At 38.9% G+C, this 14,906-nt stretch overlaps 2 protein-coding genes across 2 annotated transcripts in view; one reads left to right on the forward strand and one right to left on the reverse strand.

Annotated features, from left to right (window-relative positions):
• Nucleotides 1-1,489: 1,489 nt before the first annotated feature.
• Nucleotides 1,490-9,144, reverse strand: METTL18 (methyltransferase like 18). Its single transcript, XM_036753466.1, has 2 exons — nt 8,688-9,144; nt 1,490-6,112 (listed from the first exon to the last, which is right to left on the reverse strand). The coding sequence occupies exon 2, from the start codon at nt 5,956-5,958 to the stop codon at nt 4,762-4,764; it is 1,197 nt and encodes a 398-aa protein (XP_036609361.1). The 5' UTR covers nt 5,959-6,112; nt 8,688-9,144; the 3' UTR covers nt 1,490-4,761.
• Nucleotides 9,145-11,589: 2,445 nt separating this feature from the next.
• Nucleotides 11,590-14,906, forward strand: part of C4H1orf112 (chromosome 4 C1orf112 homolog) — a 68,068-nt gene continuing 64,751 nt past the window's right edge. Inside the window, exon 1 of the mRNA XM_036753468.1 lies at nt 11,590-11,623. The gene's annotated coding sequence lies outside the window, so the exon portion shown is untranslated. The remainder of the gene's footprint in view (nt 11,624-14,906) is intronic.

Genomic DNA, 14,906 nt, shown 5'->3' on the forward strand with positions numbered 1-14,906 from the left:
CACTACCTATCTCTTCTTCCAAGCACCTTTACTGAATGCTTTTTCACTTGACAACACCTGTGAATCCACATCATCATTCCCTCAGCAGGCAGCTACTTCTACAGAGGGTACACTCCCTCCTTTTCAGGAAGAATCTGTTGCTTACTGCCAATTGTTTAATGATCAGTCTTCATTCCTTTTTGCTCACACTCCCCAAACTCTGACACAGGTCAGGATCCATCTCTGCCTCAAATGCTTTTTCCCCCCATTTGTTTTCATGTTGAAGCCTCTGTTTTCTTTCCTGGAAAGAGATCATTGTCATAAAAAAGGGAAAAGGACCCACATGTACGAAGATATTTATAGCAGCTCTTTTTATGGTGGCAAGGAATTGGAAATAGAAAGAATGTCGATCAACTGGGGAATGGCTGAACAGGTATACGAATGTAATGGAATACTACTGCGCTATAAGAAATGACAGGCAGGCAGATTTCAGAAAAACCTGGAAAGACTTCTATGAACTGATGCTGAGTGAAGTGAGCAGAACCAGAACCTTGTACTCAGTAACAGCAACACTGTATGATGATCAGCTATGAATGACTTAGCATTGACTATGAATGTTCTCAGCAATACAGTGATCCGAGACAACTCCAAAGGACTCATGATGGAAAATTTGGGACTCAACATTAAAAAAAGAATGTTAAAAATTGTCTTTACATGTAATTGCAAAAAACAAAATACTATTTTTTTAAAAAAAAGATCATTGTCTGATCTCTCTTTTAAATTTGTGTATATTTTATATCCCTTCAGTAAAACAGAAGGCAGGAACTGCCTCATTCCTATAAATCAAGAACTACTGAGAACATATTATGTGTGATTTACTGAACTAGGTGCTGTGGGGGATATAAAAATTATACTAATAGTCCTTGCTCTCAAGGAGTTTATGACTTAATTGAGATTACCTATGAGAGTTCTAGGGCAGCAAGCATAGCAAAAGTGGGCAAACATTACACCTAATACTCTGAAGTCAGTTTCCTGGCCTTTTATGTCAGCACAATGAAATTTCTCCCTCTCCTCTTGACTTCTGAGACAGCCATGATGTAAAGGACATGGGTTATGAAAGTGTTTACTCTGCCTGAATCAAAGATGAACTTTTTCTTCAGAGAAATGGGAAGTTATATAAGATTCTTGCAAAGCCTCAATATTCTTCCTCCTCCTCCCAAGTTTATGAATCAACAAGTTTTTTAGATAGAAATTTTGGGCAAAAAAACTAAGGCCATAGGGGCTTAGGTCATGTTTTCATTGTTGCTAGATGAAGAAAGGGGATACTGAAGAGAAAAATAGATTTGGGAAGTGAACAGTTTGGCTAAGAAGGTAATGTGTGAGAATGGGATGTGTACTTCATGGATGCAATTTGCATTTTCAATTAACCATTAAAACCTCCCCAAGACTCTTTCAAAGGTTCCATAAGATCAAACTGTTGTGCCGAAAAAAAGAGAGTGAGACCCAGATATAAATTTAGATGTGGATTTATTGAAGCTCGTGACCGTTTGGAGTAATTACTCAAATTGAACAGCAGCAAGTAGGGGTAGGGATGGAGTATTTAAAGGGAAAGAACACAATTAGATTTCCGTGGAGATGGAGACACAAACAGTGGGACAAGCTGAGGCAGGATTATTTCCGTGGAGAAGGGAACACAAACAGTGGAGTCTGTAGAGATGGGAGTGAAAACAGTAGGGTGAGCTAGGGCGAGATGGAGAAACTGAAAGGGGGGGTAGGGCATAACAAAACCTGTATTCATAATAATACTGTTTTAATTTGTAATATGGAAAATAAGACATAACCTGCATAAAAGCTCTTTGGGGGGGGTCCTCAATAATTTGGTGCTGCGATGAAACAAAGTTTGTTACATTTTTTGTTAACAGTAAAATCCTTTCAGTCAACCAGGTTCACAATTTGGGAATCATTGATTCTGTTTGCTCTCCACCCCTCACCCTGTAGTAGCAATGTGGAGAGTCTCGTATACTTTCTGATACAAAACTACATAGGCATTTTGACAATTATCATCTGCATTGTTATTACTGACTTACTGATACACACCCCCAATATATAGTGAGATAGCTAGTCCTATTTTATATTCATCCATTCTTCAGTCAGCCTCTGCTGTTCAGGTCTTTTTTTTTTTTTAACTTTTCTCCTGAACTAATGAAAAAAAATCCTGATTAGTCTCCCTATATCCAGTCTCTCTTCCAGTCTATCTTCTACACAAGTTAATATTCTTACTTAAAAATCTTTAGTGGTTCTGTATCACATACAGGAAGAAATACACTTCAGCTTGGCATATAAAACTGTCTATGACTTGGCCTTCACCTTTCTTGATCTTTCCAGTTACCTCTTCCTCTTTTTTTGGGGGGGGGGGGGTGGGAAGGCAGGGCAATTGGGGTTAAGTGACTTGCCCAAGGTCACATAACTAGTAAATGTTTCAAGTGCCTGAGGCCAGATTGAACTCAGGTCCTCCTGACTCCAGGGCTGGTGCTCTACTCACTGTGCCACCTAGCTGCCCCCTATCTCTTCCTCTTACCATTATTTTCTATAACTTTTTATCTGTTCTGTATTTCCTATGTACTTTGTATTTACTTTGTGTTGTTTGTCTTTCATTTTCTAAGAGGACTAATGACATCACAAAGTAATGTCTTGATTTGCACCTATTTGGAATTGAGACAAAGTCGCACAGTTGTCAGCCTCACTTTCTCCTCCAGTCATCGAAGTCCAGTGACAAGACAAAAGCTAGAACTGGCGGTGGCCCAGAATGAAGTAGATGACATTGGTGTCTTTGATGACTGACCAGGCTCTAAGCTAAATTGTTCTCACCTACCCATTCCACTGAGGAAAAGTCTTCACATACTTGGGGTAGACATCCCCCTCACTCACTGATAGGTTAGAGGCTTGCTGGTTACCCTCAACCTGGTGTAACCTGTCTACAGAAATGGTTTTTTGTTTTTTTTTAACCAGGGCATGGCTGTTGTACATGATGCAGCTTCTTGGAGCCACAGGTGAGAGTTGGGTGACAGGTTGGTCACCAAAGGTGGATGAGCAGAACTAAAAGGGTTCAACAAGTCCCCACACCAGAGGTATTAGTCCTCCCTTACCATCCCATACATATATGGGTGCTAACATACATACACCCCATAACATATATGCATGTGAACCACTCCATCTTCCCCAGTAGGATGTAAGCTCTTTGAGGGAAAGGACTGTTTAGGTTTTTGTCTTTGCATATGTAGAAAAGAAACATGGTATAATGAATAAAGAACAGACTTTGGAATCTGGAATACCTTGTTTCAAGTCCCATCTCTGATGCCTACTGGTTAAGTAATCCTGGGCAACTAACAACCTTTAAGTACCTCCAGGGCCTAAAGTGAGGAAGACCTGAGTTCAAATCCTGACTCAGACATTTTTATGACTCAGGGCAAGTCACTTAATCCATTTACCTGTTTCCTCAGTTACCTCCCAGAGTTGTAGTGAGGATCAAGGAGATTATTTGTAAAGTGCTTAGCACATAATAGGCTCCATACAGAAGTTCATTCCTTTGTCTCTTCCCTGTAAGATGAGATTGTTTCATTCATTGTATTTATATCCTTAGCACCAGTACATAAAAATAGATGCTTGATGATTAATACCCTTGGAAATCCCAAATTCCATTAGATCAGTGAAAAGTTGCATAATTTCTTACTCCTCTCCTTTTCTCCATGAAGTCCAGCAATTGATTAAATAACTACCCACTGCCCAAGATAAAAACTTTTTTTAAAATTCCTAGAATAAATTTCATTACTTTCTATACAAGGTGTCCCCAAAGTCTAGGGGAAGTTGTGAGCTTTAATAACTTCAGAAGTATAAATGCTCCAAACCTACAAAAAACATCATTTAAAAGTTTTTAAAATTTCCTTTATACCAACTTAGTTTTTTGAATGATACATTTTATAAGATGGAGTATGCTGTCATTATGCATTGTCTGTTTGACAGTTGATGATACTTTCTCAGACCAATGGATTGGTAGAGGAAGGCCTCCTGGTCACTTGATCCATCTCCATTAGTCTTTTTCTTATGAGATCCCACCAAAACTGTCACGTGTGCATGAAAACCTTTTTGGTCTTAAGGCCAGGATTACAAATGAAATCTTTTCTGTCACTTAGCAGTCCCTGATTAAAGTTTTTACAAGGTTTGAAAACTAACCAGATCAGTATTTTATTATTTTGGATAATTAACATTTCAAATGTTTTTTTCTAAATCTATACCATTTCGTAAGTCATTAAAATTTTAAATTGCACTAAGACTTTTGGGACATGCTATGCTTCATGTTTGTCTGGAACGTTTTTTGCTGATGCTTATCTTAATCACAAAAATAAACACAAAAATAAACCAAGCACATCTGACTAGAAACTACCTTTGAATTAAGGTCTAAAAGGTCGGGAAGGAAGCTTGCAAATTTCATATAACAGATTGTAAATACTTTGGAGATTGATTTCGTTTAACATAAAGAAAATGGAGAACATAGAATTTAGTCCCAAAATGCTCAACCAATAAAGGGTACTTAGGTGTATTATTTTCTCATTATTCCTGTTTCTCCTCATGCTAGTGTAGATGACCTCTTATTTTGTAGAAAAGGGAAAACAAGGAAGGTAACACTCCGATAATTTCATAAAGAGACTGAGACAGAAAATTAATTATTGGAGCAAAAATCTTTTAACAGTTTAATACATTTCAAAAAGATACTGAATTTGGACTTCAGTGGGCATGCTTAAAGGTTATTTTAATTAAGATCCTATTTAGTCCTTCATCAATTATTTTGAGTGTCCTAGTTTCAAATACATTCCTTTCTTCTATAAACTTCTGAAAGAGATGAACACCACCTCCAACACCAAAGTAATGTGCTTTACTTGCTAAAAACACTTGTCCATTTTCATCCAACAAATTAGCTAAAGTTTGGTGAAAAGCACTGTAATAGCTTGGATTATAAATGGTCTCAGAGGTAAGAATGATGTCATATTTTGCAAAAGCTTTTTTGCTGCTTAGCACAAGTTTGGAAAACTCATACCATTCCCCAGAAAAGAATCGACACTTGCTTAAAAGTTCTTGTGTTGGGTTTGAGTTCCTCCGCCTTTTCAAATCTGGCTCACATACTTCATCATCTTCGCATTCAAAAGTGGAGTTCACTATTACGTTTGGAATGGTTACTTCATCAATTACAGTGCTATTGTAATCCTGAAAGTGGATTTCTTTAGCTTGTCCCTTGAGGGCAATTATACCCAGAAGCCCTGCTCCACAGCCAAGGTCCAACACTCTCTTCCCAGCAAACTGTACTTCTTCATCAGCTAGATAAGCTAGAAGGTCAAAGGTACATTCCCAGATTTTCAAACCTCCTTCATAGATACCTGTGATGAGATCAGAGTGAGAAGAAAGGCTTTTGGATACTATGTTTTCTCCACAAGAGTTGTCTTTCAAAAAGGCCATCTTCACTACTGACAAATTTACATGTTGGAGATCCGGTATAACTTCTACCACTTTATTTTCTACCACTTTCTTTAAATCGTTAGGGACATCATGTTCTTTGGCCACTTTCAAACAAGGCTGATTTTCTTTTCGATCCCTTGTGATTTCATCTGATTTACCCAGTGAGTCGTCACAGACAACTTTAACTTCTGCGGATGATTTGTCACATTCTTTTGAGGACCATTTTCCATCTTTCAGTTTTCCTTTTTGACTCTCCACGACTGATGCCCTTCCTGAAGTATCCAGGCCTAAGGCCTCATCTCCAAGGATGGGTAATTCATTTTCTAGGTGGCTGTCTATGGTAAAATTAAACTGGAATGCCATCTTCTCATTAACTGGACAGAACTCTGGTAATGCAAAGTGTTTTGTAACCATAAGCAAAATATGAAGTAGTGGTGAAAAGTCACTATTTGAAGAAATTTCAGAACTCATCCAATGAATTTGTTAAAGACATTTTTCCTGAAAAATGCCATGAGTGACTTGCTGTGGTCAAAAATCTCTCTCCAGATATCTCTATCTGTATCCACAAGTTCAGTGTTCTTGAGTTCACTGTTGCCTTGCGTGCTTCCATCATCTCTCAATTTTGCTACAGGAGAAAAAGAAAATTGAATTTAACAAACCAGAATGTCACAATTTGCTGCTGACCTGTGACATAAACACCCCAAGACACAAAAGATTTGCATACAGGACCACTTCCTTGCCTATTACTCCTAGGAACCTTGCCAAAGGAAAAAACTGTGAAAAGCAGAAACAGCCTAGGATAGCTATCTTGGTTCCCCTGTCTAAAAAAATCTTCTTAAATTGTGGAATTAAAAACAATTGTTATGCTAGCTGAAGTTTCCGGATCTATTGAACAAATTCAGATACCTCTCACAGGTTGCAAATCAACAAACACTTATTAAATATTGGAGTTATAAAGATAAAACCAGGTTGAATGGCCTTTAGTGACAGGATCAGTCATACTGCTTCCCTCCCAAAATAGGCCAGACTAGAAGGGATTGTGGAAAGAGAAATGCTGAGTACTTTGGCAATAGCATAGGCCTATGAAGGGTACTGGGGATGAGGACAGGAACAGCATAGCATAAAGACAAGATCTTACGTTCCAAGACGTAGATGCCTGGCGAGTGAGACATGAGAGAGGATTAAGAAAGGTAAACGAAAGGATGCTAATGGCAAATTTTTTGCTTGTTTCAAAATTTGCCTAAGGCAGAATCTATACCCAAGAAGAAGTTTCTTTCTATTCAGGCTACAACTGTTAACGTTACAGTTCGGTTACATTACATATACTTAATCACTGAGATATTGGGTCTATGGAAAAATAAATGAGCCAGCCCTGAACAAAAGACTTACAAAATAACTTTTGGAACAGTAACCCTTTATAAGTGGGACTGCCTATACATGGGAACCACAGGTTAGATAGGAGATCTAAACTGAACAGACTGTCCCATTTCTTACGACCATGAAGAAGGCGGCATGGTAAAGTGGAAGGAAACCTGGATTTGGAGTCAGAAGAGCTGACTTTGAATCTGGCTCTGCTCTTTACTGGTCATGTGACCTACGCCAATTCAAATATACATTAAAAAAATTTATTAAACAATCTGAGAGGTATTGGAGGAAGCTATAAAGACAAAAAACAATGCCTGCCCTCTAAAAATTTATTTTCTACTAACCTTACAAAGATAAGAAAAAAACAAGATAATTTGAGGAAGAAGAGAGCACTAACATTCTGGGAAGTTTCAAGTAGGAACTGATACCTAAACTGAGCACTGAAAGAAAAAAAGGATCCTAAGAAGGGGTGGGCAGGTAGGGTTTTCTGGACACGAGGGACAATCTGTGCAAGGTTTATAGATAAGTGATAAAATATAGCATGAGGGAATACCTTCTATGGCAATTCATTTGGACTACAGACTATGTGAATGGTAGTCATGTGAAATACAGATGGAAAAGTAGGTTAGAGCCAAATCCTGGTGAGAGCTATTGAAGGTTTTTGCGCAGGAAATTGACATGGTCAGATGTAGGCCTTAGGACTTGAGAAAGTCATCACTTAACCTGCCTGAGGCTCAATTTCCTTTTCTGTCAAATGAGGGGACTGAATTAGGTCACAGATATAGAGCTGGAAAGGCCCTTAGAGGGCATATAATAAAAATCCCCCAATTCATAGGCATTGAAAGAAGGCCAAATTTACATATACTTCCAAGACCTCACTCATGCTGAGCCATAGGGAGCAAGAACGAGTAGCAGACTTTTCAGGGATGGTTCACATTCAGCAGAGGTCTAATTTGTTTTCATGATGACTAAGATGATTGCAATAACTGATATTTATATAATGTTTTTGAACTTTTGTAAAGTCCTTTACATCTGTAAGTACTATAGGTATTATTAATCTCCCATTGCAGATAAGGAAACCGAGGTTTAGCTGGGTTAACTGATTTGCTCATACCCATCTAAGTGTCAGAGGCAAGATTCAGAACAGGTCTTTCTGATCCCAAGTCTACTATTAATAACAAGTAGCATTTAACAGCAGGTTAAGATTTATTTGCAAAGCACAGAAGCAGGATTCAGACCAGATCTTTCAGATCCCAAGTTTAACAATAATAGTAATAATAATAGCTAGCATTTAATACCACCTTAGGTTTTGTTTGCAAAGCACTTTACAATATCATCTCAGGTGAGCCTCTAAAATCCCACCTTCTACAGGAAGACTTCTCCAATCCCTCTTAAATCTACTGCCTTCCCTCTATTAATTACTTCCTATTTATCTTATATGTAGCTTGCTATATAGAGAAAAGGAAACTGAGGCAGGCGCGATGTGACTTGCTCAGGGCTAAACAGCTGTTCAGCGTTTGAGGCTGGATTTGAACTTGGGCCCGGCGCTCTATCCACCGCACGATTTAGCTGCCTACACCTAGTATGGGGCTCCCCTTCCACCTGTGTCATGTGGCAGGAGTTCTAGGCTTTTAGGTTCACGTTTTGTGTCGGATCCTCAAAAGAACCAGATTCCACATGGGCGACACCCCCCACCCTTTCCGCCTCGGAAGACCCCAGTGGCGGATTTAGGTAGCTCAAACCCTCCCTAAGACCATGGGCCGAGGCCCGTGCCCCGCCACTATCTGGGGACTCCGATGAGTGGGTCGGGCCCGCGCCCGCCGGCCCCTCCTTACCCCGCCAGGCAGACGTCCAATCTCGGGTTCTCAGATTCCATCCTCAGCTTGGGAACGCTTAGCGTCTCCACTTCCGGGAGGGCGCTCGCTCCGTGCTCATGCGCAGTAACGCCGCTCCTCTCTGCTCCAATCAGACGCCTGCGTCTGTGAAGATCTTGGAGTGGGGGTGGGGAGAGGTATTTCGCAAAGCATGACGGGACGGTGGAGGATTACTTCCGGCGCTAGGAAAGGGCGGGACGCATTTGAAGTGGCCAAATTTTGTTTCTGCTCAGAGAGAATGTCTCAGGACCGCGCGGAGCCGGCGAGCACCGTGGTGCTGGAGGAGTTGGCAAATTGGTCCGAGGACCTATGTCGTCAGGAGCTGCCTTCTGTCCTGCCCCGGCTTCTCATATCCTTGAATGTCCGCTGGGTCCGAGGGACGCGGGAGGTCCCGGTCCCTCCCCCCATCCCCTCACCTGTGGGATGCGGAGCGTGCTTCGCGCATGCGCGGTGCTGAAGCAAAGGAAAGGGAGGGTGTTAGCAAGCTTTGCTGGCTGGTGCGGTGCCCGGATGGTATAGCTGGGGCGAGATGCCGGGGTGCCCCTTTATAGCGTTCGGGAGGGGGTGTCGCTGTGAGGCCCGCGTTCTCTCCGCGGTGTTTTTGTGATTCTCTTTTATTCCTGTGGCTTTCTAGACTTCCAGGTGCACCACCTGTGCCTTTTTTTTTTTTTTTTTTTTGCCTCTGCTGTTAGGGTCTAAGCGCTTAGTGATCTTTCTTAGGAGAATTGCACTGCTAGTCATTTGGGCTGGTCTTAAGTACCTCCGCTGTCATAGTGTAAGCAAGTCAGCTCTGTGGCAGTCTAGCACACGCTCAGCCAGGTCTGTGAGTTTCTAAAAGTACCTGGATTGTAAATGCTTCTTACCCAATAATTATAACATATATTGTGCAACGGATAGAATGCCAGGCCTGGAGTCAGGAAGACTCATCTTCCCGAGTTCAGACCCGGACTTGGACACTTTCTAGCTGTGTGACCCTGGGCAAGTCACTTAACCCTCTTTGCCTCAGTTTCCTCATCCGTAAAATGAGCTGGAAAAGGAAAGAGCAAACCACTTCAGTATCTTTGCCGAGGAAACCCCAAATGGGGTCACGAAGAGTTGGACAAGACTAAAACAACTTAAAAAAAACCCAATAATTATATGAATATTTTATAGAAACATTTCTGTACATGTAAATTACCTGAAAAATTATAACAGTGCTCAGATGACCACCTATGTCAATTGAAAAACTCACTTAACCTCGCTGGTACTGATTTTCTTTAATTGTATAATTGAGGAGCTTGACCTAGATGGGTTTGAAGTGAGGAATCCCATCTCAGAAACTCTTTAGCTGTGTGAAATAACAGCCAGCTCTGGGTCTCAATTCTTCATAAACGAGGGGGTTACAATCATCTTAGATGGCCTTTAAGGCCCCTTCCACCTATATATGATCCCAAGAACTCCAAGGGCTCTTTGAGCTTTAAAATCTATGATCACGTCTTCAAATTTTCAACAGAAAAGTATTCTCCAAAGTAGGTTTTATAATATGAGAAGGTACAAGAAAAACAATCTTAAAACTAAAAATCAAATGCATTTGGATGGTTAGCTAAATACTAGAATTTGATAGGATAATGTTGATTTTGGTTTAGGATCCAGTGTGTGTAAGAATTCAGTGAAGATAATAGTAACTTATATGCTACTTTATAATTTACAACAACCTTGTAAAGTATCGCAAGTATTTAACTCTTTTTATAAATCAAAGAATGGAATTTGAGAGGTTATGTAATTGTCTTGAGGTCACATAAGTTCTAAATGTTGGAGCTGGAACTTGAACCCAGGTCATTTGAAGCCCAGATTCTTGATTATTGGGTGAGGGAAGCCTTGTTATTTAATAGTTTACCTCACTATCCCTATTTCCATTTAGCTAATTCTGCCTTTCAAGGCATTCTTCTCCTCATTGGCTTTTTGGAGCTCTTTTGCCATTTGAGTTAGTCTATTTTTTAAGGTGTTATTTTCTTCAGTATTTTTTTGGGTCTCCTTTAGCAAGTCATTGACTTGTTTTTCATGGTTTTCTTGCATCACTCTCATTTCTCTTCCCAATTTTTCCTCTACTTCTCTTACTTGCTTTTCCAAATCCTTTTTGAGCTCTTCCATGGCCTGAGACCAATTCATATTTTTTATAGGTGTTTTTGGAGAGACCTGGGGAGGAGCTTAAGCAAGTCCTTGCTTTCCAGCTGCCATCTTGGCTCCACCCCCCCAAAGAGGTGAAATTTTATACTATGGTATTGGATCTGAGTTACACTGTATAAAACTATCTAGACATTGCCACTTAATACTTAATCTCTCGGCCTCAGGTTCCTCATCTTTTAAATGAAGGGGTTGAACTAGATAATCTCTAAGTTTCTTTCTAGTTCTAAATACGTGTTTCTGATTTACATGTTAACTGGGAGTTAATTTCAAATCTTACAATAAGAAAAAGTAACAAATACCTGTACACTAAGTAACCAGTGACTTCATGCTAAATTGACTTGATTTTGTTCACGCTGTGTTTATAGACAGGATTTTGGTTGAGGTCTGTACTAAGAAAATTTCCAGTGTTCAATAAATATATTTGTGTGTGTGTGTGTGTATGTGATATGTTTATGTGTGTATGTATATATGTGTGTGTATATATATATACATATATGTGTGTGTATGTATGTATGTGTATATGTATATATATATATACACACACACACACGCACACACACACATATATATATGACACTGAATTCCAAGAAAGGTTCTTATTGAAATGACTGATATTTTCAGGTTGTTGGAAAACCTATTTTCAAAGTGGTGGTTATTTCAAATTATAGTAGGTGTTCCTTAATTAGTTTACTCTATGTATCAGTGTTCTGATAACTGGAAGGATCACATACGTAAGTAAGAATGTCTTGATTGTGTAATTCTTAATTTTGGTGTCAGTGAAGTCTAGATTCTACATCTCATTATTTTTGTTATGATAAAACTGTCTGTATAACTTTATGCAGAATGGTTTTTGCCTTATGCTCCTCCAGGAGAGCAAACAATTAACAAAGAGGGGGGATGAGGGCAAAAAACACCACTGGAAAACCAGTTGAGCAGAATTAACGCATCAAACAAGTGCTGTGGTAAATTCAGTATTTTACATCGCTAGACACTTACCTTTTCAAAGAAGGTAGGAAAGTGTATTCTCTTTTGGAGGGTCAAGTTGGATTATTGTAATTCCACAAAATGGTGGTATGGTTTTTTATTGTTGTCCTTTTTACTTACAGTATTATAGTCGTTTTGTATGTTATTTTCCTGGTACTGCTTACTTCTTTTTGCATCAGTTCATGTAAGTCTTCCCATGATTTCTGTATTCTTTATATTATTTTTATAACACAGCTTCTTATATTCCATTACATGAAAGTACCACAAATTTGCTTAGCCATTCCCCAGTCATTGACCATTGATTTTGTTTTCAGTTTTTTGTCTCTACAAATAGTGCTGATATGAATATTTTGGTATATAATTGTCCTTTTTACCATTTACCTCCTTAGGCTATATGCCTAGCTGTTGGATCTCTGGGTCAAAGGTTATGGACATTTTAGTTACTGAATAATCTTAATTTACCTTCCAGAATTCTTTGGTGAATTCACAGCTCTCCTTAGTGTGTTCGTCATTCCATGATTCATCCAGCATTGAGTATTGTCATCTTTTGTGATTTTTGCCAATCTTCTGGTTGTGAAAAGTAACCTCAAAATTGTTTTGATTTTCATTTCTTAAATAATTAAGTAAATTAATTAAACTGATACAGTTTTCATGTGGTTATTAATAGTCTATAGTCATTTTGAGAACTATTTATTCATAGCCTTTGACCACTCTCCATTAGGGAATGACTTTTGGCTTTCTATATATTTACTTCCATATGTAATATGGTGATAAGATCCTTATCAGAGGTATTATATGCAAAGTTTTTTTGTTGTCTCCCCCCCCTTCCCTTCTTATCCTGGTTAGATTGATTTTTGTTCATGCGAATTATTTTCAGCTTTATGAAATTGAAAATGTCTATTTTATTTTTTTTCTGATTACTTGTATCTCTTGATTGGTTAAGAATTCTTCCTCAGATATAGCTACAGTGTTAGCCATAGTTGTACCCTTGTCGTTTTTCCTAATGTTTTTATGATGTGTGACTTTTAATAGTCAGATCATATAACCATTTGAGCATATTATAGTTATGTGGTATAAAGTATTGAGCTAAATCTAATTGAAATTGAAGACTTAAAAGGGAAAAATTGATAGTCTAGAAAGTAGGAGGGAATGAGATAAAGGGTACGAGCTTTGCAAGATGGAGAGCTCTAAGATGGGTAGCTTGAGGGTCTGTACTCCTTGGCTCACAGCCTATTCATTCTTCAACCCTTAATAGTCTAGTTTTTGTCCCCCACTTTTCTGAAACTCTTCTCTGAAATATTACCAATGTGTCCCTGGTTTACAAATCAGTGACTTTATCCAAGTCTTAATTCTCCTTGACCTCTCAAAATATTTTGTTTCAGTTTTTTGCTAGCACAAAGAGTGCTACTATGAATATTTGGTATATATTGGAACTCAGAAAACTCCAATGGTAGGGGCAGCTAGGTGGTGCAGTGCATAGAGCACCGGCCCCCAGGAGTCAGGAGGACTTTGACTTTAAATTGACCTCAGACACTTGACACGTCCTAGCTGTGTGACCCAGGGCAAGTCACTTAACTCTGATTGCCTCCAAAGGTTAAAAAAAAAGAAAGAAAGAAAACTCCAGCGGCTTCCTGTCTTGTCAAGGATAAAATTTAAATTTCTCTGTCTGGCTTTTAAAGCTGTACAATACCTGGCCTCAACCTGTCTTTCCAGCTTCATTGGACATTGCTGTCTTTCTTGGTCTCTATAATTCAGCCAAACTGAACTTGTCTCTTCCCCACATACTACACCCCATTTCCTACCTCCCTGCCTTTGTACTCGTGGGCCTCCATGCCTGGAACATACTTCCTTTTCACTTCAGCCTCTGGAGCTAAAACTCCATTTTCTTCAAGAATCTTTTCCTGATCCCCCAATGCTAGTACCCCCCCTCCCCAAACTGTCTTGCATTTCATTGCTTTGTTTATATTTGTATTTATTTACTTTATATTTGCACTATGTATTTGTTGTTGCCCCCATTATAATGTCAGCTCCTTGCAATTTAGGGATAATTCTATTCTTTGTTCTTGTATCCACAGTGCCTAGCACTGTGCTTGGCAAATGGTAGGTGTTTAATAGCTACTTGTTGATTGATTGAGGTGTATCTCCAGTATTGGGGTGGCTGGGTTAAAAAGTATTAACAATTTAGTCTCTTTACTTGCATAACTCCGTTTGACAAGAAGGAAACACTTTCTCTAGAAGCACATCACTCTGGTTTCAGTTACCTAATAGATCTAAGAATGGGTAAATAGCTATTCTTGACATTTTAAATTGAAAATATTTTTTAGATAATACTTAAAAGTAGATGCCCATGTTCTGGGGAATGATTAAATGAATTGTGATACATAAATGTAATGATGGAATATTACTGTGTTATAAGAAATGGTAAATATGATGAATACAGAGAATTATGGAAAGATTTGTTTGGTTCCTGCTTATTTGCTTCTGCTTGGTTTCTAACCTATCATCATTACCTCTCCTCTCTCTCCCAATAAGCTCATCACCAGGGAGCTCATCATCATGGAGATTTCTTTAGTTTTCCTACTCATACCCATTTGTACCCTCAGTTGCCTCTGTTTTTGTGATTGGATGCCTGGAAGGGCAGAGCAAAAGATTGTGCCCATTGCCTCCCTTTGTAGAGGGCTTAATTCCCAGCCAACTCCTCATTTTATACCAGCATCTCTGCTTGATTTTGACTTTCCCATCATTATCCCCTGCCTGCTCCCCCCATTCAACTTCCTGTTGTGTATTGTCTTCCCTTTTTAGATTGTAAACTAATTGAGGACAGGGACTCACTTTCTTTTTCTCAGTGCTTAGCACAAGGCCTGCCATATAGTAGGTCCTAAATGTTTATTGTATTTTGCTTGTTTAAATTGATACAAAATGAAGTAAGACCAATATACATAATGACTACTAAAAACAATACACATAATGACTACAACAATGTAGATGGAAAGAAGAACAACAAAAATTGAAACTGAATGTTGTGAAATT

This window comes from Trichosurus vulpecula, chromosome 4 (assembly GCF_011100635.1).
Source record: "Trichosurus vulpecula isolate mTriVul1 chromosome 4, mTriVul1.pri, whole genome shotgun sequence".
NCBI classification, from domain to species: domain Eukaryota; kingdom Metazoa; phylum Chordata; class Mammalia; order Diprotodontia; family Phalangeridae; genus Trichosurus; species Trichosurus vulpecula.

What these genes read in the sequence shown, in the direction of transcription:
- METTL18 (XM_036753466.1), bottom strand. Translation starts at nt 5,958, where the DNA reads ATGAGTTCTGAAATTTCTTCAAATAGTGACTTTTCACCACTACTTCAT.